The 24,368-nt window shown below is 47.0% G+C and overlaps 2 protein-coding genes across 2 annotated transcripts in view; one reads left to right on the top strand and one right to left on the bottom strand.

The window, feature by feature from the left end:
- The first annotated feature begins 1,101 nt into the window (after nucleotides 1-1,101).
- Nucleotides 1,102-18,105, top strand: RMDN3 (regulator of microtubule dynamics 3). Its single transcript, XM_021695584.2, is given in 14 exon segments — nucleotides 1,102-1,143; nucleotides 1,499-1,692; nucleotides 3,538-3,730; nucleotides 4,163-4,306; nucleotides 9,884-10,169; nucleotides 10,987-11,089; nucleotides 14,168-14,228; nucleotides 15,901-15,976; nucleotides 16,134-16,211; nucleotides 16,433-16,456; nucleotides 16,458-16,532; nucleotides 16,923-16,976; nucleotides 17,090-17,170; nucleotides 17,451-18,105. Coding segments are annotated over 13 exon segments (1,416 nt in total). The 5' UTR covers nucleotides 1,102-1,143; nucleotides 1,499-1,505; the 3' UTR covers nucleotides 17,505-18,105.
- A 795-nt stretch (nucleotides 18,106-18,900) lies between these two features.
- The window catches only part of RAD51 (RAD51 recombinase), a 31,117-nt gene continuing 25,649 nt past the window's right edge, over nucleotides 18,901-24,368 (bottom strand). Inside the window, exons 7-10 of the mRNA XM_021695588.1 lie at nucleotides 21,105-21,218; nucleotides 20,650-20,779; nucleotides 20,340-20,461; nucleotides 18,901-19,891 (exon numbers count right to left, since the gene is read on the bottom strand). Of these exons, the coding sequence (XP_021551263.1) occupies nucleotides 19,768-19,891; nucleotides 20,340-20,461; nucleotides 20,650-20,779; nucleotides 21,105-21,218 (490 nt within the window). The 3' untranslated portion in view covers nucleotides 18,901-19,767. The remainder of the gene's footprint in view (nucleotides 19,892-20,339; nucleotides 20,462-20,649; nucleotides 20,780-21,104; nucleotides 21,219-24,368) is intronic.

Below are 24,368 nucleotides of genomic sequence, written 5' to 3'. Positions count from 1 at the left end.
TCCCGGGGTCGAGTCCCGGGGTCGAGTCCCGCATCGGGCTCCCTGCTCGGCAGGGAGTCTGCTTCTCCCTCTGACCCTCCTCCCTCTCATGCTCTCTGTCTCATTCTCTCTCTCTCAAATAAATAAATAAAATCTTAAAAAAAAAAAAAAAGAAATGGTATCTGAACCAATTTAAGCAACTAGAGATCAACTCAAGTTTCAGCCTCACTCAAGTGCTTAAAAAACGTCATCATTAGAGGAATGAGTTTCATTTACATTCTGGAAATGGAAAAACAGTATATAACCCTGTTCTTGATTAAGGTACTACGGATAATGTAAGTTTAAGATTTTTTTAGTGCTGGGGTTTGCATCTGTCACGAGTTTTTTTTTTTTCTTATTCTTTTTTTTAAAGAGAGAGTGAGAGAGAGAGAGAGCACAAGAGGGGGGAGCGGGAGAGGGAGAAGCAGACTCCCCGCCGAGCAGGGAGCCCGATGCGGGACTCGATCCAGGGACTCCAGGATCATGACCTGAGCCGAAGGCAGTCGCTTAACCAACTAAGCCACCCAGGCGCCCCTGTCACGAGTTTTTAAGTGTCACCCGGCAGAAGCTGGCCCTGGGGACTCCGGGACCTCTTGTAGGTAACCAACTATTTATCTAATTTGAACTGCCGAAGGTGCTACTGTCTTGTGCTCAGTAAATGGTCCCAGTAAAAATGCATGAGTAAATCAAGCCGAAATCAAATAAAGTCTGAGTTCTGAGAGTGTCAAGGAAAGGTGGGGAGGGGGTGGTTTTCCAGAATGACAACGGGTTATTTTAGGCAGTAGACGCAAAGGGAGAAACATTCGAGAACAGCGGGAAAATTGGCGTGGCTGGAAGGAAATGGAACCTCATCTGGCCAGACAGGGGTACTGCTGGAGCATCCGACCCAGAAGTCACCCAGCTCTCCTCCTCCCCACCTCCCTTCTCCCTCCTGGGTCCCCCCTTCCCGCTCGCTGCCGGCGCCGCCCCCTGGAAAAAGCGTGGGCGGAAACGGAGCCCCGAGCTGTCGTCTCATCGCGCGTTCCTAAAGGCGCGCGGGGCTGCTGGCGCCGCTTGATGACGTCAGGTCATTGACAGCGTGAGGCGGCGGCCGTGGTGGCTGCTTCTTTGGTTGTGAGCGGCCGGGTAAGGGTCTGAGTAGATCTGCTGCGGGGCTAGGGTGCCTTCCGAGGGCGCGGGGGGTGGCTTGGAGTTTGCAGCCGGGGCGGCGGGTTTGTTGTCTGCAGTGTCGTGGGCCTGGGGGCGGGAGTTGGAGGCCCAGAAACCTGACTCTGAGGTCAGGGCTGCGGGTATGTTGGAGGGGAGGCTGCGTCCAAGTTGGGTGAGAGGCACAGTAGTCGGGCACAGGGGTCTGGCGGAAACCTTAGGATCCGGATTGGGGTGAGGGTAGTCGGGAGCTTCGGGGTGGGAGGATCACGCTCACGAATCTCTCTCCCGCTGTCCCCGCCCGCCTGCTCCCGGTGGTTCACGTGGGCTGCAGGTGCAGCATGTCTAGACTGGGGGTCTTGGGCAGCGCCCAAGCCGGGCTGGGACTGTTGCTGGGCACCGCCGCCGGCCTTGGATTCCTGTGTGCCCTTTACAGCCAGCGGTGGAAACGGACCCAGCGCCATGGCCACAGCCAGAGCCTACCTAACTCCCTGGACTACACGCAGACCCCAGAGCCAGGACGCCAGGGTACGAGCCGGTCCCCTGAGGCCACAGTCGTGGCTGACGGATGGGCCTAGGGTCCGGGCTGCCTTTAGCAGAGCCTATGGGACAGGACAACGGAAGGGGGTGGCTGAGAGTTTCACTTTTCTGTAAAGCTTATTGAAAAGGAAAGCAGCCTCTCTCTTCTTTTTCCTGTAATCCCAGGAAAGTATATTGTGAAAAGGCTGTTTAGCTTTCATTCTTAGTTCAGGCCACAATAGTGCCACGCATGTTTTAAAGGCACTTGCTTAGTGTTGGGTGAGGGGTTTAATAAGTAAAGAGTCCAAAATAAGGCAGAAGGGAAAACTAATCTTAGGGGAATTAATTCTTGAGGCTTATGTATTAAATTATGTATTAGAATTTGAAGGGAACTTGGAGACTATCCAAGTTGTTTTTGTTTTTATTTTTAAATCCTTCTTAGGAGAAAATGGAAATTTGAAAAGATTGTGTAACTTTCCCCAGGGTGTCACAGAGCAATTAAGTGGTAGGATTGGGCCTGGTCACCTGGTTCTGTGAATTTGCGCGGCATGGATGTGGGAGTGCATGTTCGGCAGAACTTTGACCTTAAGTTATTTGAGCAAAGCATCTAGGGCTGGTTCAAACCACTCTCCTCAGGTGTGTGTAATAGAGAAGCATTGAGATCATGTCACCCCATGTTAATTGGGAATGAGTGTTTCTCTGATTACCAAATGCCAGATGGATTGGAAAAGTTTGTTTTAGAAGAGTCTTCAAAGAGTTACCAATTTAGATTGCAACTGGCTAGTAACCTAGTATTTCAAGTATGCTTGTCTTTCCTTTTCCTGGTGGTTTATTTGTAATTTCTTAGCAGTAGATGTTTGGAGAAAGTGGCTATGTTCCCAGAGATCTTTCTTTTCTAAGGTTTTATTTATCTCTACACTTGACGACTTAATCTCTTAATCTCTACACTAAAATTAGTAATCTCTAATTTAACGTCTCGACCTCATGACCCCTAGATCAAGAATCGCATGCTCTACCAACTGAGCCAGCCAGGTGCCCCCCAGAGATCTTTCTTGCTCTCTTGAGCAAGAAATTCTTGAATGGTGTTGGGTGTGTACTGTAATCCAGCCTAGACTCTTACTAAAAGATTTCCTTTAACACATTCATGCTTGCCTGGACTGTGGGTCCTGCCTTCCTGGTTTCTTTACTGTTTTTACATTTTCCAGTCTAATGGCCTTGGGTAGCTACCAGTTTATTAGCATTTATTGTTGGAATTTTTACCCAGAGCTCAAATGAGGGCTTGGGAATGGTGTTTTTTCCATGGGGTGTGGATGGGCTTTTCTCTTAGTAACTGCCCCTTTCTCTTTGCCCTTCTTTGATGATACTAAATGAAGTCCTCGAAAGGATCTCAGAGTTTCCTTTGCTCTTCTTTGTGAAGTGAAAGCTCAGAATTTGGGCTCAATTTTAGTTTTGCTGTGGGGTTAGTATTGACTGCCTGCTATATGGGAACTAGACGGACAAGTAAAGGGTTTTGTTTTCCTTTCACAGGGCAGGTGTCCTGCCTTCTAGGGACTGCGTTCTTGCAAGCATTTTACATTACCTGCCGTGGCGTGCGGTACTGCTAAAGGCCCTGGTGTGACAGGTTCTTGGAACAGAGGGGGCTCTTGTTTAGAGATTGGGAATCTTGATTTTCTTTTTTCTTTGAATAGTAACTTGAAGACTTGTTACCAGGACCTAGCTATGAACATATACTGTCTGAGCTTCAAGGGTTTTAGTAAATTGAGCTCCAGTGAGAAGCAAGTGTTCTTAAATTGCAGGTCCAAGATCTTTTCCTCACCCTGTCCCCTGAGCATCACTGTGCTGTCCTTCCTTCAGTGAGGCCTTTTCGGGCAGTCCCTGGTGAGGCTGGAGACGCTGCGGTGCTGCCCAGCCTTGCGCGAGAAGGCCCGGAGGAGGTGCTGGAGCGCCTGGACTTGGTGCTGACCAGTCTGGTGGCCCTGCGGCGCGAGGTAGAGGAGCTGCGGAGCAGCCTGCAGGGGCTTGCTGGGCAGATTGTTGGGGAGGTCCGGTGAGTGATGCAGCCTTCGGTCCCGCCTTGCTCCCTGCCCCTCACCTTCTCCCGGCCCCTCTAGCTTTCTCAGCTGAGCTGTGTCCTGGCCTTGCTGCTCTCTCTGAGGAAGAAGCCCGTTTTAGAGCTGCTCACGTAATTGGCTGGGAAGCTGTAGGCTTGGTACCTTGCCTTCCATAAGTTCCTTGCTGCTTTCGGGCCCTCGTGGTCTGTTGTAGCGGCTGCCAGGCTTTGTTCTGACTTAGCTGGTTTGCCCATGCAGGCTGGGTCCGGGGAGCTGCCCTTCGTGTTGTCCTAAGGGTAGAAACCCGGGATTATCTCTGTGTTTGGCCCTTTAATGAGCAGCAGGAGTAAGAGGTTCCCTCATGGGGAGGAGAAAGACAGGCTGGCTGGGGCCTAATGGCACCCCCTCTAAAGGGCCCTGCCTTTCAGATCCCACATGGAAGAGAGCCAGAGAGTGGCTCGGCGGCGAAGGTTCCCATTTGCCCGGGAGAGGAGTGACTCTACTGGGTCCAGCTCTGTCTACTTCACAGCCACGTCCGGAGCCACATTCACAGACGCCGAGAGCGAAGGCGGGTGAGTCCTTTCTCCTGGAGGCGGTTGTGGCTTCAGCCAGGTTACATTTTGTAGAAGTACTCTTTATCCGCGGAAAGGTCACACTGAGCAGCTGTCAGTAATCTTGGGAACAAGGTAAGAGGGTATAAATGAATAAAATAAGGAATAGGTTAAACAAGAACCATCCACCTTATGCCACCCAAGCAAATGAGATGTTAACAATGCTTATTGCTTGCATCTGTCATTTTCCTCTGAGTTGGTTTTTCACATAGTTGCTGTAATTTTTCATTTTTCCTGTAACATTAGTTGAATATTTGCCTGTGTTTTCACAAGGACTTTATAAGCATTGTTTTAGGACTTTATTTCCTTCACTCAGTGGCTGAGCCAGGTTTCCAGAGCCCTCTAAGCTCTAACTGTGCTCCCCTCTCCTGGAAGCTCCGCTCTTCCCGCAGGGGAGGCTCGCTCGCGCTCCCGTGCCATCTTGACAGGTGGGAGCTGACCGAGTCCTTGGTAGCCCAGCGGGTCCGACCATAGGCCTTACTGCGATGCGGGACAGCAGGCACGAGTCTGGTGGACAGCCTCCAAACGTGGTCAGGCTAAGGGCTTTTTGATTTTAAGTCACCAGTGCCATATTGAAACTTTGGTCTCAAGGGTGGAGTCTGAATGAAGGTCTTTGTTGTGGTGCCCGATGCTGTCACTTGCGTGCAGCTAGCTCCTCTGTGAGGTCTCGAAGCTGACCTTTCTTCCTGCCCGAGGAAAAGACTGGCACAGAGAACAGCCCAGCCTTCTGCTGGGACAGGACTGACTCGGCTACAAACATGCCTACAGCCGTTCAGGGTGATCTTTGCAGCAATGTCCTTCTTTAGCTGAAACACCTTACGATGTTAACTGCTGTTTATTTTTCCTCTGGCAGACACCATGCCAGGCACTTTAGAGCCATTTCCTCACCTAATCCTCCCAGGGATCCTAGGAAGTAGGTGCTGCTCTTCTTCCTTTTCTCAGATGGAGACTTGAGGCTTAGCGAGGTTTGATGCCTTGCCCAGAGTTATACAGCTATTAAGTGCAGGCTCAGTGGGGCTCATCTGCAGGGGTGTGAGGGTCTGTGATCTAAGGCATGGCTTGTTGTGGGGGCATGGAAAGGCCTTTACAGGAAGACCTGTCCCATGCAGCCCTTGGGAGTTCTTCCCGTGGACTAAGAGCTGCCACAACTCACTGCCCAGGGAAGACCTACCCATAGCAGTATGATCTGGTCAGTACATCTTAAAAAACTTTCAGCCTCGTTTTCTTGTTTGGGACAGTATATTCTCCTGCCTCTCCTCATTTGGTTTTCTAAGAAAATGAAGAATAATATTACTCTTTTTCCATATTACTGCCATTGGGCATCTGTCCTGGATTTGATTATTGATTGCTCAGGCACCTCTTGCAACAAGCCAGGTCTTGATAAGATCTTTAGTCCTCCATTTGTGACTTCTGTTGGAGTTACCTGATGCCTATTATCTGTACTGTCAAGGGTTAGTGGACGTGGCCCTTTTCAGTTACCTAATACTTCTGTTTCCAGAAGGCTGTGTTAGAGGAGGGGGCAGAAATGGAATTCGTATTTGATATATCTGGGCTGAAAAGAAAGAGGGACAAAGTAATTGATAATGGACCCTGAGACTTAAGGAGCATCTCTGTGCAACTCACTGAAGGAGGTCACGTGGGTGGGAAACTTAACATTTGTAAGAGGGTAGAAGGAGAGGTTCACAGCTCTGCCCAAGAACAAGATGTAGAACTCGGGGCGCCTGGGTGGCTCAGTCGTTAAGCGTCTGCCTTCGGCTCAGGTCATAATCCCGGGGTCCTGGGATTGAGCCCTGCATCGGGCTCCCTGCTCCGCGGGAAGCCTGCTTCTCCCTCTCCCACTCCCCCTGCTTGTGTCCCCTCCCTCGCTGTGTCTCTCTCTGTCAAATAAATAAAATCTTGGGCGCCTGGGTGGCTCAGTTGGTTGAGCGACTGCCTTCGGCTCAGGTCATGATCCTGGAGTCCCAGGATCGAGTCCCACATTGGGCTCCCTGCTCGGCAGGGAGTCTGCTTCTCCCTCTGACCCTTCCCCCTCTCATGCTCTCTCTCTCTCAAATAAATAAATAAAATCTTTAAAAAAAAAAAAAAAAGATGTAGAACTCGAGGCCTTTAATGATGATTTTAAGAAGTTGTACAAGGGGCGCCTGGGTGGCTCAGTTGGTTGGGCAACTGATTCTTGATTTTGGCTCAGGTCATGATCTCAGGGTGGTGGGATTGAGCCCCGGGTTGGGCTCCGTGTTCAGTGGAGAGTCTGCTTGAGATTCTCTCCCTCTCCCTTTGCCCCTCCTCCTGCTTACTTGTGCACATGCGTTCGCTCTCTTTCTCCCTCTCCAGTAAATCTTAGAGAAAGAAGTTGTACAAACTTCTGGGAACAGTGAGAGCCAGGGGATTTAACCAGGGAAGTTTATGGGTGCTTCACTGCTTGGGATGCTCACTGGGGCTCTGAAGGCCATAAGGAGAAAGACAGGCTTATCAGCCAACCCATGATGGGATGAGACGAAGGGTGGCTTTCTTAATTACTAGCAGGCTCAGCCCACGACTGATCCTGTGGCATGTAGAAGCTGATGGTGGTACATGGTGCAAGACTCCAGTTTAGCTGGCTGCTGTCTGGGGCAGTGGCCATGGTGAATTAATTCTTTTTGTCATGGTCAGTGCCATATAGGTATAGGGGGAGTTTTGGGAGGAGACCACAAACTCTGGAATGGCTTTGAACATGTGGGGCCAGAGGAGGAGTGCTTCTTTGAGGGATAAAAGGCTAAGCATATTTAACAGCCTACTCCACTTAACGCTGGATTCCCTTTTCTTCCAAATAAAATAGCAACTTTGAGCTCCCAGGGAACCGACTGAATATGGCAGAGGCAGAGTCACCATGTGGGTCCACAAGCTTATTCCCTGAACATTGTACCAAACATAGCTTTACTTCTCTCCCGATCAGAACCCAGCTTGCCCTAAAACACCAACTCCCCCAGCAAGCCTTCCCAGGCATTCCAGCCAAGGATTGCCTGCAACCTCATTGCCTCTCCTTCTTGGGCATTTATCACCTTGTTTAGGTTGGTCTTGTCTTCCCCACCACTGAGTCTCCCATGCCTGGATGTCTTTGAATGCTTTAGCTCAGCCCCTTTAATGGGGCTTAGAGGAGTCGAAAGAAAGAAACTTAATCATCAGAAGGGGATATGTGTGTGACTGAGTCCTTGATCACGGACTTGTGGGCTCTCCTCAAGGGGTAGAGTAGGGTGGCTCTGGCCTCCTTGCTCCGAAGGAGCCATGGGTTCTCTACCATATGTGGAAACAATGTGTTGCACCCAAGGGCACAGCTCCAAAGAGCCTTTTCAAAGGTCCCTGCCAGTCCCTGTCAGATGTCAAAAGCCGCAGGGCATGTTAAACAAAAGGGACCCCCCTCGCTGTGGTGGATTTCTCCAAGGGCTGGATTGGTGGTCTGACGGGTGTGAGAGCACGGTGTGAATACAGAGACGCAGCCCATGTAGCTGTGCAAGGCCCGGAAGCTCACGGGGCTGATGTCTGTGCTCAGGCCACAGGTGTCTGCCCACCCACTGCGTGCCAGCCAGCAGGGTGCACATGAGCAAGGCAGAGCTCCCTAGAGTGGGGCTGAGGTGCAAAAAAGGTCTCCTCGCCGTTCGGCCTCACTGGAGCCTCTGTGCCTCACCGGCTCCACCAGCTCTTACTCGGCGGGTGGCAGCAAAGTCCCTCCTGACCACCCCTTTTCCTCAGCCATGGGAGCTCCCTGGACAGAGACTGCTGATGCTGTGCACTGTAGGGGTCAGAGCAGGGGTCCCTCCCTGGGGGACTCGGGATTTGAACTCCTCATTGGAGGGAGTTCGGCAGGCAGTAGGGTCTCCCTTCCTTTCTAGCAATAGGAGATACGAGACTCTAGCTCCTTACCCCAGGTAACCCATTTACCCGTCTTGCCTTTCGGTCTGGCTGGGCTGAGTAGAGGTGCTGGTAGACTCTGGTTTGATGTTCTCATTTGGACAGGTTCTTGTCCAAGGCTTCAGAACTGGTTGGGAGTCTGTCGAGGCTGCCCCTGGGTGGTCTTGTTCCTCACCACCCAGGTTGGTTGTAAATCCTATGCCACTTTCCCTTGTCCCTCTAATTTCTCACGTTTCTACTTGCACACTGCTAGAGGGGAAAGAACTTGGATAACATCTTAAAAAGCAAGGTGAAGCTAAGGTCGATACCCTCCAGGTTCCTGTGGTAGCTGTTCCTGGGGCCCTTTGTTAGATGAGTCTGGAAGCTCCTCTATGAAGCAGCGGCACAGACTGGGCACTTGGTCTGGTTGCATGCTCAGTACCTTCCGGACGGAGCCCGCCGCCTTGTTGGGTCTGGATTTCTGGCCTACCACTTGCAGCCGGACTTGACGCTGTCTTGTCCTGCCTTTATTTGTAGGTGCCTTTCTCATCTCTCCAGGTCTGTTTTGCGTCAGCTGTAGGTATCCTGTCCCTGTCTTTCATTCCAGGAGGAAGGCCTATCCCTAAATGACCCTAAGATCTTCCTGTGCTTCAGAACCTTCTGGCTCTGACAGAACCTGCTTTTCCTTCACTCAGGTCTGGAGGTTTCTCTGGTGTCTGCTTCTAGCCCCTGCAAGTCTGACACTGTCCTCTGCTCAATTTTTGTCTGCTTCAGTTGGCTGTTAGGGAGAACACCCTCATCAGCTGCTGGTGAAGGCCGAAATCCAAGAGAAATGTGGCCTCCTCTTCAGTGAGCGCATCAAAGTAGGGGGTTCCAAGGAGACACCTCCCTGGCTTGTGGCGGCCCCAGAGATACCTTCCCAGGCCCTTCTGTTTGCATCTTCCTCCTCTTCTGATTCCGGCTGCGAAGTGGCCTTTCCCCACCCCGAGCAAGTTCCTAAGGTTTCCAAGGTTGTGGTTTAGGTTTGGCTGCTGACTTAGGACAGAAGTATACCTTGACTTGAGAAAGAAAATGTAGATATTTGGGCTGCCCGTGGTCTCGGAGGCTGGCACCCACCCATGTTGTTTCTGGTGGTGCTTTTGGCTGATAAGGCAAAAATGATTGACAGACCCTTAGCCTGGTGAGCCATCTAGCTCAGGAGATCAGCTCCACCTACATTATGGTTTTTTATCTTAAGTATTTCTTTTTTACTGAAAAGAACATATGTTCACTAAAGCAATCATATGTAATGTTATAAAGTAGAAAAATTTCCTTTAATTCTTCTACCATGAGATCTACTAGCAACATTTTGTTACATTCCTTTCTAGCCTTTTCTTTTTCTGATTATCTGGCCAACCTGGTAGCTCGGCCGGGGGTTCTCGTATTGGCCCCTGACTGCCACAGTGCCCCCAGCTGGTCACTTTCCCTCCAGGATCATTTCCCCAGCCCGTGGTTCCCGTAGGAAGCTTTCTCTCAAGCACTCATTTCTGCCTCTAAGTGGTAGAAATGGTTTTTACTTGGTGCTGTGGACAGCAGCGCCATGAAGCTTCCCTCTTTGTGGGTGGGAGACAGACCCTAGAGCTCTGAGGCTAAATAATCTCCCTTGACCCTGTCACTTCTGTTTCTCTGCCACAGTTACACCACAGCCAATGCCGAGTCTGACTATGAGCGGGACTCTGACAAGGACAGTGATGACGGGGAAGATGAAGTGAGCTGTGAGACTGTGAAGATGGGGAGAAAGGCTTCTCCGGACCTGGAGGCGGAGGTGGCTTCGGGCCCCGTGGCTGGAGCCCTGGATGCTGGAGGCTCCCCTGGCCTGGAGGACATGCTGCCCCTCCTGCAGCAGGCGGATGAGCTACACCAGGGCAGCGAGCAGGGCAAGCGGGAGGGCTTCCAGCTGCTGCTTGGCAACAAGCCCGCGGTAAGGCCCCAGCTGCCTGTCTGCCCTCACTAGCCCCCAGCCCCCCTGGGAGTGGAGGAAGGCCACTGTCACTTGTAAGCCTGCAAGATGCCCTAGGAAGGGAAATGAGGGTGAGATGGCTGGTTCTGCATGGATCCCCCAGGGTTGCACATCCTATTCCAAGTAGGCCACGCACTGCCCCTCGGGGCCTGGCTGACCTGCCTGCCCCAGAGCCTTCTCACCACAGTCCTCTGCCTCCTGTAGAGCTACTGCCAAAGAGCGCTACCTCTTACAGTGGAGAGAAATGTGGAAAGGACTAGAATATTTTTTTTTCCTCTTTTATTTCCCTTGAGGCAGAGCCCAAGCTGCCTGCCCTACTTGAAGTTTCCATCCCAAGTGACAAGTGTGGAGGTCACTCAGCCACAGTTTCCTTCTCCTCTGGTTCACTGCCAGAATTTATGCTCACCCAGGTATAAATGCCCCCGAGTTAGAATGTTTCCTTCTCTTGGGCATTCTCACATCTTTCATTGTGTCAGCAAGACTTCTCGTTGTGCCTCATTTCATCTTAGAGTTGACCTTTCCTCCTCACAGTATCAGGCCAGAATGCCCTCACTCGGAGGCTGGTGCATCTACTGGCTGGAGATGACATGGCACCACTTAGCTAACTGCAGGTGGGAGGTCATGTGGAGGTGGAGCGTTGTGCCTAAGGCTGGCCTCATGTCAGTTTGAAACACACTAGCTTGGAAACTCAAACCTAGGGCTTGGGAAGAAGGCCAGAGCCCCAGGTCTCTGCGGCTGAAGAAGAGGGGCCTCATCCATCCCTCTGTTTGGTCTGCAGTATGGAAGCCGGCAGGACTTTCTCTGGCGCCTGGCCCGGGCCTATAGCGACATGTGTGAGCTCACTGAAGAGGTGAGCGAGAAGAAGTCATATGCCCTAAATGGTAAGTGCTGACAGATTCCTGATGGGAAGGTGACTGATTCTGGGGGTGGAGCTGGCCCATCTGTTTGGGGCTCAGGGGAACCACCCAGATAGAGGCTGTCAGGGCAGCTGTGGCTCAGTTACTCACTAGGGACAAACTCTGGTTCCCAGGGACTTCCGCTTCCTTTTTGAGCCAGCAGTCTCTGCTTCCCTGCACATCAGGATTAATACAGGTGCAAATGTTTTTAGGGGTAGTTGTATCATACTAGCACAGTTCTTTGTTCTCACTCCCCAGCTGCAAGAGGGCTTTTTTTTTTTTTTTTAAAGATTTTATTTATTTATTCATGAGAGACACAGAGAGAGGCAGAGGGAGAAGCAGGCTCCCAAGGAGCAGGGAGCCCGATGTGGGACTCGATCCCAGGACCCTGGGATCATGACCTGAGCTGAAGGCAGACGCTTAACGACTGAGCCACCCAGGCACCCAAGAGAGGGCTTTCTTAATCTGAAGAGGTTTTTTTCGCTGCTGCTTAGGAATCTGGTTTGAGTTATGGAGCCTGTGGGGCAGGTGTTCTCTAAGAGTATCAGTAGAGTATGTTTGGTGAGCGCCTGTGAGCAGCAGTTTGGAATACTACTACTAGCTTAGGAGTCCTTGGGATCTACTTAACAACTCTGTTGCCAAAGTCTGCATCCTGGCAGGTAGAGTGCATATGAATGATGCCAAGCTCAGGGCTCCTCCCTGTCTGTCATGTCACTGAGAATCCTGGGACTTTGAAAAATGACTGGTTTTGTGGGGAAGATGGGTCCTGCCTAGCCACACCCCGCAAGTCGGGCACTGTCAGTGGGCTTCTAGGGTCTTGTGGTTCAGTTAGATACCTAAAGGTAACTATCCAAAGTGGGTATGTCTACTTCCTCACTTAGAAACATCGAATCTTTGCTAATGTAAAATCTGACAATACCTCAAGGTCATTGTTTCAAGCATTTGTAGAATTGTCAATATAGAAAGAACAGGTCAGTTGAGTTGAATGTTTATTGATACAGATCATCAGAAAAATCTCCAAGTTTTAACAGAAGGTGCTTAATTACTGCTTGCTTCTTTCTTTTCAAAAGTTTCTGTGTTCCCTCCTAAATTTCAGGTAAGGATTCTAACTAGTTTTTGGGCTGATTATTTAGACTCTTGGTACCAACAAGAACCTTTCCTTTCCTTTTGATCGTTGATCATCTTTTTTTTTTTTTAAAGATTTTATTTATTTTAGGGAGCACGAGCCGGAGGGTTGGCGGAGGGGAGGAGAGAGGGAGAAGGATAAGCAGACTCCAAGCCAAGCATGGAGTCTCAACACGGGGCTTGATCTTACCACCTGGGCCAAAATCAAGAGTCGGAGGCTTAACCCAGGCGCCCCCATTGATCATCTCTTATTAGTACCAGCGGCCAGCATGAAACCTAAAGGTGGAGGTAGGGTGATGGTTAGAGCAGCCAGTCAGTACTCTGGTCTGATCCGCAGAGCTTAGCACCCCTGTACTAGTCTGCTCCTGCTGACTGACACACGGAGCATCCTTGGAGGCCCTGCTCGTAGAATTTGACTTTTTAGGACCATCCTTCATGGTCCTTTTCATTTTGTTCTATCTCTAAAAGTTGGACCACCAGGAGGCAGCCATTCTGTGGGATCTCAGGTGGTATCTTTTCACCCCTCTGTCTAGCTTGGCAGGAAAGAACGGTCAGCTCTTATTTTTCTAGTAAGATAGTGCTTTCAAGTGGGCAGAGAAAAATCTGCTAAGAGACAGTGTCCCTCACTGATGGGGCCACATACAGTCACTGTTTAGAAAGGGGAGGTTAAGCTGCAAGGGGTGGAGGGAGGGTGGGGGTGGGGTTTCTCATCAGCCAGCTGAAAAATGTATTTGTTGGATATACAACATTATACCATCATTACTATCATTTAAGCATGAAGAAACCTTTCACTTCAGCCAGCCTGTCGCCTCAACCCATTACTTTTGCTCCGTCTTCTCCACATTCCCTTTGGAGCCCTCTCCATTTTAATCGAAGGAGAAATCCCATTTGGCAGTGTGCTCTTTTCTCCAGTATTGTAGGCATGATGTTCCTCAGCTAGAGGGCTCCAGGCTACTTGACAGCCTAGGAGATCCTTGTCAAGAGCTTTCATGTGTTTAAGCCTTGATTTATCAGTTTTGGTGCCTAGAAAACTAAATGTCATTTCTCGTCAGACATTTTGCCATGACGAGTTTTGGCCTAGAGCCATGATTAATGTTTTTAGATCATGGAGCCTTTTGAGAATTTGATCAAAAGGCAAGGTAGGCCCTCTCCTTAATAAAATACACATGCACCTAAAATTCCATACAACTTCAGAGGGATTCCTGGACACCCTGAAGCATGCCCACAACCCTCTAGGGTCAGGTCTGTTGGGGACAGTTTGATTGCCACTGGGTTCTTTTATATTTAAAATGCTTTGAGGGGCACCTGGGTGGCTCAGTCAGTTAAGTGTTGGACTCTTGGTTTCGGCTCACATCATAATCTCAGGGTTGTGAGGTCGAGCTCCACATGGGGCTCTGCGCTCAGAATGGAGTCTGCTTGAGACTCTCCCAACCCCCATTGCTCACACACGGTCTTAAAAAAAAAAAAAAGCTTTTGGGGCGCCTGGGTGGCTCAGTCGTTAAGCGTCTGCCTTTGGCTCAGGTCATGATCCCAGGGTCATGGGATCGAGCCCCGCATCGGGCTCCTCGCTCCGCGGGAAGCCTGCTTCTCCCTCTCCCACTCCCCCTGCTTGTGTTCCCTCTCTTGCTGTGTCTCTCTCTGTCAAATAAATAAAATCTTAAAAAAAAAAAAAAGCTTTAAACACATCAGGTGGGTGTTGTAAAAAGAAGGTAGTTGGGCAGCTGATGACAGAGATAGGGAAAGCAACGAGGTGAAGCAGAAATTATCCCTGAGAAGTTATTTGCAGCTTTTCATTCTGCTCAAATTCAAAATTATTGCAAACAAGTCCAGGTTGGGTAGGGATTGGTAAGAGCTAGAGTAGTCATTCTTGCCATAGCCCCTCATGTGGAAGTGTGCATGGGAGCCCTTGTCAACTCTGGATCACCTTTGTCCCTACAGGAAAAGAAGAAGCAGAGGCTGCCCTGAAGAAGGGGGATGGGAATGCTGACTGTCACCAGTGGTAATAACCCCCTGGGGGATCCTGGGAAGAGCTACCATGAGTTACAGTGGGAGAGAGCCATTTCTCTGCCAGAGGAAACAGGAGAGGGAGCTCTGGCCTTTATTACCATATGGCTGGGCCTAACCCAAACCAGGGACCCAGGGGAGTTTTTTTTGGAAGGTGCCCTGGAAGTGAGGCAAGGGCGAATTCGAAGATTTTGTTGTTATTGGAGCTTAGAGAAATACGTAGCTTTTTGAGTCATCCTCGCTACAAAATTTGTGGGTTCTTGGTTCTTCAGGGAGGCTGGCACAATTTGTAGCTCCTGCACAAGCTCTTCTTTCCCCCTAACTGCAATCCCTGGCTGGTGGTAGACTTTGGCTTCTTTGCTTGGCTTGCATGAGTTAAAGCGAATGTGAGGTCACCCCCAGGAAGTTTAGTTTATTAGCTTACAAAAACATCAGCCCTGCTTTTGTTGTCTCCTGTGAGGCAAAGTTCTGCCAACTTCCATGGGTCAAGGCCAACTTGTGTCCTAGGGCCTGGTTCCAGCACCTCAGAGTCATAGTGAAAATTCCCTTACCTCCCCTTTGCTTTCCATATTTCTGTCCTAAGATTGTCACCGCAAGAGCTCTTCTCAGAGGCCAGGTTATTGCCACTTCCCTGTGGATTTCCTTGGGGCTCCTGGACTCCCAAGGATGGAAACTGGTCTCATACTTTATTCTTGGGGAACAGCTTTTTGGAGGAAATATGGAAATGAGCCTCTGGAAGTATCGGATATAAATGCCACCCCCACCCCCCAGATATTTGTTGAATATATGAAAAAGCAACTTGGGTCTCTAGACACTCATTTAATGTCAACTGTGCTTCCAGAAACAATGCTGGGGGGGTGGGGTAGTGAGACCTTTGTTTTTTTTTTTTAAAGATTTTATTTATTTATTTGACAGAGAGAGAGACAGCGAGAGAGGGAACACAAGCAGGGGGAGTGGGAGAGGGAGAAGCAGGCTCCCCACAGAGCAGGGAGTCCGATGTGGGACTCGATCCCAGGACCCTGGGATCATGACCTGAGCCGAAGGCAGTCGCTCAACCGACTGAGCCACCCAGGCGCCCGAGACCTTTGTTTTTGAAGACAAGATGGGAAGCTGGCTGGCTTTGCTCCCTTGGGAGGGAGGATGTGGACAGGACTGAAATCTGAAGTCTTTCTTCCTCTGCTTCTATTGGTTCCCAAATTAACATTAGAATTTCCTAGAGTATCCCAGTTTGTCCTGGAGTATAGCTTCCCCAGAACATGGCCTGTATGCTTCTAAAGCTAATGAGACTTTTTAGTGTCTGCTCAGGAGATAAGAACCAATGTTTAGGTCCCTTACATTTTGATGCTGATTTTTAGAGATCTGCTTTTTAAGTTTTTACGACCCCCAGTGGCTTTACTCATTATAGGGGGAAATTTGTGGAGACTTGGACTGAGACACTGCCTAAACGTTAAGTATGAGAAGTTTACTATGGTGGACCCCACTTTTTTGTACCTAGCATACTTTGGAGAATTGAGAGCCTAAAGAATATGAATTGGGACCACAGATCTGTGAAAAGAGGAATTTTGTATGTATGGAAATGCTATTTTCAGCTCTATTTGAGGGAGAAGGGGGCAGTGGATGGGAAGCCCATTCCTTATCCCTGAGCTTGCTGCGGCTTTCCCCCTTAGGTATGCAGTGCTTTGTGGTCAGCTGGCTGAGCATGAGAGCATCCAGAGGCGCATCCAGAGTGGCTTTAGCTTCAAGGTGAGGAAAGGCTTCTCTTCCTTCCCTTGTGCTGCTCTAGTTCAGATTCGCGGCTCTTTCCTTGCTCCTTGCAAAGGATGTTCCTACAGTTTCTACGACATCTTGTTCCTCCTTCAGCAACTCTGATGTCAATTTATATTTACTTTTTCCCCCTCAGGAGCATGTGGACAAAGCCATTGCTCTCCAGCCAGAAAACCCTATGGCTCACTTTCTCCTTGGCAGGTGGTGCTATCAGGTAAGCTGAATTCCAGGGTGCCTGGGTGGCTTAGTTGGTTGAACTCCCGACTCTTGGTTTCAGCTCAGGTCATGATCTCAGGGTCATGAGATTGAGCCCATGTTAGGCTCCAAGCTCAGCAGGGAATCTGCTTGAGATTCTCTCTCTCAAGAAAACAAACCACCTTTTAATTCACACTTTTTGATCTTTCTAATTCACACTTTTTGATCTTTCGGTGGCAGGTCTCTCACCTGAGCTGGTTAGAAAAAAAAAACTGCTACAGCTTTGTTTGAAAGCCCTCTCAGTGCCACTGTGCAGGATGCCCTCCAAAGCTTCCTGAAGGTATTAGGTATTGGGAAGGAAGGGAGGGATTTCTTTTTTTTTTTTTAAAGATTTTATTTATTTATTTTTAGAGAGAGAGAGAACACATGAGAGGGGGGAGGGTCAGAGGGAGAAGCAGACTCCCCGCCGAGCAGGGAGCCCAACGCGGGACTCGATCCCGGGACTCCAGGATCACGACCTGAGCCGAAGGCAGTTGCTTAACCAACTGAGCCACCCAGGCGCCCCGGGAGGGATTTCTGGTAGGCAGCAATTTTATGCCTGCCTGTTCTATGGGAAAATGGAGCGCTTATAGAGTTCCCCAGACCAGGACTGGAAAGCTCTATTTAATAAACTTCAGCTTGACTTGAATTTGGTAATTCCCTTACTGAAATGCCTTCTTCCCTTTTCTAGGCTGAAGAATTACAGCCAGGATTTTCCAAAGCAGGGAGGGTATATATTTCCAAGGTAAACTCACCTGTTTTTTTTCAACGTAGATGAAACTATATATGTTGATAAATAATGGGAAGTCCTGAAAGTTCAGTCTCCTGGTGGTGGTTTTCACTGTTATCTCTTCTCAGTGCTACAGAGAACTAGGAAAAAACTCTGAAGCTAGACAATGGATCAAGTTAGCCCTGGAGCTGCCGGATGTCACCAATGAGGTAATACTTTGAAGAGCTTTTCTAATACTGGGTTCCATTATTGAATCATGTGACCTTTTCGGGAAAGAAAATTTTCCCTTGAGGTTTTAGTTTTATTTCCCTACAACAGAGTCTATGCTTTTGCATATAGGCTCCTTTGTATATATCTCACCTAGGGGAGGAGGCAGATTTCATAGGCTGCAGGCTATTCTGGGAAAGTAGGTTCAAGACTGTGGTAACAGAGCTCAGCAGGGAAAGTATCAGTGGTTTGGGAAATGAGTCCTTGTCTTTGTTTCCCTAGGATTCAGCTTTCCAGAAGGACTTGGAAGAATTGGAAGTAATTTTAAGAGAATAATCACATTTCAGTGGCCTCCATGACTTGAGGGAGACTGCCCTGCTTAGATCATCAGGAATCTAAGTGATGGTCCTGACTGGTATCCATAACCATTCCCCAATTTCTTTCCTGTTGCCCACTAGTTAATTTATTCTAATCCCTTATTTTATCTGAAATTGGGGAAGTACTTAAGGCCGGGATTGCTATAGTTAAATGAATTCTTGAAAAATCAAGAGTAATATATATAGCACTGACGGCTATCTTTAGCCTGCTGGTGAGGTGGATGAACTTCAAAGAGCTATAAGAACAAAACACAGAACTTGTACTCTCTAATCTTTTCTATTAATATTTGACTCCAAACTATATAGTTCTAAGACCATACCCTGGTCTATCAGGGTAAAAGGAAAGGTCAGGGCAGCCCATGGATATTGCCCTCTTCTCACCTATCATGTCAGTTCTAACTATTCCTGGGCCGAGGGGCTGGACCACTTCACTTCCAGAGTCCTGGCAGCTTTTGGAAGGACACCAGTGCATAAGGCTTCTGAGACTGTGAAATAGTGATCTGAGGAGTTGCCTGGAATATATTTTGGTACAAACCTGAAATAAACCAAATTTGACTATATTCCTCTATGTTTGCCATCAGCTCCTTTCTTGCTTGACATTTCCGTAATTGTTTCCTACTACTGAAACTGCTACAGACAAATAGTTTAAGCTCTTGGGTTAAAGCTACTTTCAGTGGAAATTTTAGTTACATGTAAAATACAGGGTGAGAGCTTATTTTAGCCTAATAAGGCCTATTCCAACTAGGCTTTTTTTTTTTTTTTAAAGATTCCATTCATCTACTTGACAGCGAGCGAGAGAGGAACACAAGCAGGGGGAGTGGGAGAGGGAGAAGCAGGCCTCCCGCGGAGCAGGGGGCCCGACCCCGGGACCACGACCCGAGCCGAAGGCAGACGCCCCCCCAACTAGGCTATTCTTATGGCCAATAGCACAAAGCCTAATCTCACCTGATAAATCCCACCTACAAGAATAACTGAGATAAGTTTACAGGACTGAAGGATTGAAATGCTTTTATATAAGAACCAAGCTTCCATTCCAGAATCTGTCACTCTGGCTTACTATACCATCCTAGGTTTATTTCGTGGTATAGAAATGAAAGATAAGACTGGAGAGGTACTCCATTCTTTAAACAAAGCTGCATTAAATTGACTGTGTCTTCCTATCTATCTCCCTGCCTACAGTAGGATCAGCACAGGCAACAGCAGAGATTTTCTGTGCCTCTCCTCCCAGGACTAGCAGACAGGCCTTCTGAAATTCAAAGAGCTGGTTAAAAGCCATCCTGAGTAGAAGTCTGAAGAAGAGGAGGAGGATCTCAAACCCCTGAAGTACAATAATCTGGACAAGTATTAGGACTCTACAACATAAGACTCACAAAGGTCACTGGAAAGTTATGGGATATTCATCTTGTAATAATCTCTATTAGACTGAAGGATAATAAGCTCAATCATCTGAATATATGACTTCCCTTTAAAATTTTTCAATTTTAAAGCAATAGAAACTGATCAGCCAGTGCCAAAAAGTTATTTTAAAGGCTGTATCTTGAAATATTCAGCTTATACAAGAATAACTCCTATAAACAGCACAAATAACTACTTTATTAGCAGCTCCACACTAAATCTACTTAAAGAGCCCCTAAATGCTTAAGATTCCAGAATTATTTTGAGTTACTCTTAGCAGTTAAAAAACCAAGTAGATGTTGAAGGGCTGGCGGTCCAGAAGGCCTGCTCCATAGCCCTTAACTAAAAAATTCTTACATAAGATAATTTAGGCAAACTAACTTAACAACCTGCTTCTGACTGACAGACTTTTACTGGCAGAAAGAAAAGAACCTATGAGGAGACCCACTTTCTTTGCCACACAGGCATTTCAACATTATTCAGATAAAGAATCCAGTCTCCCCAGCTTCTGTCTGCAAGAGAACTAAAGATTGTCCAGTAGACAGCTGTTAGTTCTGAGTCAAGGCACTATGTGAAAGGTATTGCTTCCCCTGAAATAATTCACATGGAAATTAATACACTCCAGACGGAATAAACATTTCAGATCAGTTTGTGACTACTGACCTGTCTCCTGTTTACACCATCAGAAAAGCCGATACAATAGCTGTTTTTCCGGAAGCCTTTTTCTGGCAGTCACAACAGGAAGAGGCCTATGAAGAACCCCAGGGAGCAGTCCTCTCCATTAGGCTGTAGCACTTAAGGTTTATCACAGGAAAAACCCCAATGTTTCAGTCTTTGGCATCTCCCACTCCATCTGCATTGATGGCAAACATAGCTTCAGCTTCAGGAAGACAGGGAGAGTCATAGATTTTGCAGATTCTGGTTTCCCCTCTTCCTTTCCTCAGATACAGTCTGACCCAAAACAAAACAAAACAACCAGATGAAAGTTATAATTTAAAAATATTTTTCTTATTTATGGTAGATCTAATTTTTTTTTCAGACCTATATACTTCCTACGACTTTGGGGGAATTTTTCTGTATTCCTTAGGGATATTTCCAACCCAGAGAAATTCACTCCTACCCTGCCCCCCACCTTAGTACATTTTCCACATTGAAACAATTTTTTAAAAATGAGGGAGAGGCATATCCTTCATATTGTCTTGCAAATTTGAGGGCTATTAATTCCTTTATAAAATGAAAGCAAATATATGCACTAATATTAGAGCATGACAATTATGTTTAGCAAATGTGTCTAATTATACAACGGTAGCTTTAACTGGATTTAAATGGAAAGGTATCTTCATGTCTGCATCAGTTAATATGACATTCCAAGATGAAGTCGCCTATCCCATCACTTTACCTGGTTGTTGAAGCATGAGCAATGATATTTCCTCCAATAGGTTTTTTAGGATCTGCAGCAAACATGGCTGCTCCATCCACTTGGGCTACCACCTGGTTGGTGATTACCACTGCTACACCAAACTGATGGAGAAAGGATAAATGTCATTTTTTTGTGGCCAAAGGACCTTACTGCTGCCACCCCTTTCCCCACAAAGTAATGAATGATTAATATATCTTCCTATCTGTGAAACCAGGCCCTGCTGTTCTGGCCTCCCAGCAAGGCCCCTGAAAATTAGGTAGGCATTCTCTGTCCTGATCCCACAACTTACCTCATCAGCAAGTCGCAGAAGCATCCGCAGAAACCTGGCCAAGTGCATCTGCCTGGCTGAAAGCTCCCCTCGACCCGAATAGTCCGTTCTGTAGAGGGCAGTGGCACTGTCTACAATTAGCAGTGCATACCTACAGTGAACAAGCAATCTATGAAGCCTATTTCGAGCCTGTGTCAAATTCTCCCTTCCTCACTACCTTGAGCTTTCATATTCAGTTACACTTGTACATAAATGTTTTATTAAAATATTTGTACAGCATTCGTGTCTGAGACACTATATAACGTGTAAAGTTTCCAATAAGTTCAAGTGGATTATGGCAGTGACTTGACCTGAACCACAATGCAACAGTGTCAGACTAAGAACTAAAACTTAAATCTCCCCATTTCTATTTCAAGTTACTATCAATTTGGCCAAATAGCCTATATAAGATTCAGTGTCTTCCACTAAGCACATACCTAGATTCTACCATCATGGCTGATGCTTGATAAAGGAGCTGGGTCTGGTGGTCTGTGTTGAACCCTCGAGCATATGCTACATTATCCAGGACATCACTGCCAGAGAGGCCATATCTAGAAGCAAATAGAGAACATTTTTAGACTGCAAAGAAAACTCAGGAAGACTGGAAATTAATCTCTAGCAAAGTGATTGCTTGATTAGGTAAGAAGTGTTAAGGCTAAAGAATATTAATTCCCTTTCTATTAGAAGTCCAGGCAAACTAGAAAGAAATGACAGCAGCAACTGCTTTGGAGTATATCTGCTGAACAGGACTTCAGGATAAATCAGATTTAGTCTTTGAGGACTCCTGAGCCAAAACAAATTTCCAAATATCATGTTCCAAATGTTCTCCTGGAAAAACCAATGCAACATGACAGAATTGGAACTGAAACAAAACGAATCACTCAAAGATCAATTAAATTCATATAAATTGTTGTTATAGAGGAATAAAACCTTTTTTTTTTTTTTTTTTTTTTTAAGAGAGGGAGAGAGGGGGTTTGAGGGGCAGAGGGAGAGAATCTGCAGCAGGCTCCATGCCCAGCACAGAACCCAACTTCGGGCTCCATCTCACGACCCTGAGATTATGACCTGAGCTGAAATCAAGAGTCAGATGCTTTACCACATGAGCCACCCAGGCGCCCCTAGGAATAAAACCTTCTAAACAAGCAGTCAAAACTTTAAGAAGTACAAGTAGATTTCATTTCTCCTATTCTTCCTTGCTAATAACTAGTTACAGTTAAAACATTATATGACATGTATCCAGTATGATTAAAACGGATACCTTAGGGGTGCCTGGGTGGCTCAGATGGTTAAGTGTCTGCCTTCGGCTCAGGTCATGATCCCAGGGTTCTGGGATTGAGCCCCGCATTGGGCTCCCTGCTCCGCGGGAGGCCGGCTTCTCCCTCTCCCACTCCCCCTGCTTGTGTTCCCTCTCTATCTCTCTATCAAATAGATAAATAAAAAAGAAAAAAATCTAAAAAAAAAAACCAAACTGATACCTTAATTCATCTTATACCTCAATGATTTTTTTTCCTTCGCATTTAAAAAAGGCAAATAAGGGGCACCTGGGTGGCTCAGTCGGTTAAGTGTTCAACTCTTGATTTTGGCTCAGGTCATACCTCACGGTCGTGTGATGGAGCCCCACGTCAGGCTCAGTGCTGGGCGTGAAGTCAGTTTGGGATTCTTTCTCCCTCTGCCCCTCTAGTGGGCCCCCCCCCACCCCATGCTCTCCCACTCTCACTCTCAAAAAAAAAAAAAAAAAGGCAAATAAGGTATTTGCTTTTTTTTTTCTTTTTATTAACATACAATGTATTGTTTCAGGGGTACAGGTCTGTGATTCATCAGTCTTACACAATTCACAGCACTCACCATAACACATACCCTCTCCAATGTCTATCACCCAGCCACCCCATCCCTCCCACCCCCCACCACTCCAGCAACCCTCAGTTTGTTTCTTGAGATTGAGTCTCTTATGTTTTGTCTCTCTTTGGTTTCGTCTTATTTCATTTTTCCCTCCGTTCCCCTATGATCCTCTGCCTTGTTTCTCAAATTCCACTTATCAGTAAGATCACATGATAATTGTCTTTCTCCGACTGACTTATTTCATTTAGCATAATACCCTCTAGTTCTGTCCACGTCGTTGCAAATGGCAAGATTTCATTTTTTTGATGGCTGCATAATATTCCACTGTGTATGTATATATATATATATATATATACCACATCTTCATTATCCATCTGTTGATGGACATCTAGGCTCTTTCCATAGTTTGGCTATTATGGACATTGCTATTAACATCGGGGTGCAGGTGTGCCTTTGGATCACTACATTTGTATCTTTGGGGTAAATACCCAGTAGTGCAATTGCTGGGTCGTAGGGTACTCTATTTTCAACTTTTTGAGGAACCTCCATACTGTTTTCCAGAGTGGCTGCACCAGCTTGCATTCCCACCAACAGTGTAGAAGGGTTCCCCTTTCTCCGCATCCTCGCCAACGTCTGTCATTTCCTGACCTGTTAATTTTAGCCATTCTGACTGGTGTGAGGTGATATCTCACTGAGGTTTTGATTTGTATTCCCCTGATGCTGAGCGATGTTGAGCACTTTTCCAAGTGTCTGTTGGCCATTTGGATGTCTTCTTTGCAGAAATGTCTGTTCATGTCTTCTGCCCATTTCTTGATTGGATCATTTGTTCTTTGGGTGTTGAGTTTAAGAAGTTCTTTATAGATTTTGGATACTAGCCCTTTATCTGGTATGTCATTTGCAAATATCTTCTCCCGTTCTGTTGGATGTCTTTTGGTTTTGTTGACTGTTTCCTTTGCTGTGCAAAAGCTTATCTTGATGACGTCCCAATAGTTCATTTTTGCCCTTGCTTCCCTTGCCTTTGGCGATGTTTCTAGGAAGAAGTTGCTGCGGCTGAGGTCGAAGAGGTTGCTGCCTGTGTTCTCAAGGATTTTGATGGATTCCTGTCTCACATTTAGGTCTTTCATCCATTTTGAGTCTATTTTTGTGTGTGGTGTAAGGAAATGGTCTAGTTTCATTCTTCTGCATGTGGCTGTCCAATTTTCCCAGCACCATTTGTTGAAGAGACTGTCTTTTTTCCATCGGACATTCTTTCCTGCTTTGTCCAAGATTAGTTGACCACAGAGTTGAGGGTCCATTTCTGGGCTCTCTATTCTGTTCCATTGATCTATGTGTCTGTTTTTGTGCCAGTACCATACTGTCTTGATGATGAGAGCATTGTCATAGAGCTTGAAGTCCAGAATTGTGATGCTTCCAGCTTTGCTTTCTCTTTCAACATTCCTCTGGCTATTTGGGGTATTTTCTGATTCCATACAAATTTTAGGATTATTTGTTCCATTTCTTTGAAAAAAGTGGATGGTATTTTGATGGGGATTGCATTGAATGTGTAGATTGTTTTAGGTAGCGTAGACATTTTCACAATATTTGTTTTTCCAGTCCATGAGCATGGAATGTTTTTCCATTTCTGTGTGTCTTCCTCAATTTCTTTCATGAGTATTCTATAGTTTTCTGAGTACAGATTCTTTGCCTCTTTGGTTAGATTTATTTCTAGGTATCTTATGGTTTTGGTGCAATTGTAAATGGGATCAACTCCTTAATTTCTCTTCCTTCTGTCTTGTTGTTGGTATATAAAGGTATTTCCTATTTTTTTTTTTTTTTTTTTTAAAGATTTATTTATTTATTTGAGAGAGCGAGAATGAGAGAGT

This window comes from Neomonachus schauinslandi, chromosome 9 (genome assembly GCF_002201575.2).
Source record: "Neomonachus schauinslandi chromosome 9, ASM220157v2, whole genome shotgun sequence".
NCBI lineage: Eukaryota > Metazoa > Chordata > Mammalia > Carnivora > Phocidae > Neomonachus > Neomonachus schauinslandi.
Note: the sequence above shows the minus strand (reverse complement) of the source record. Positions and strands in the feature narration are given on the sequence as shown.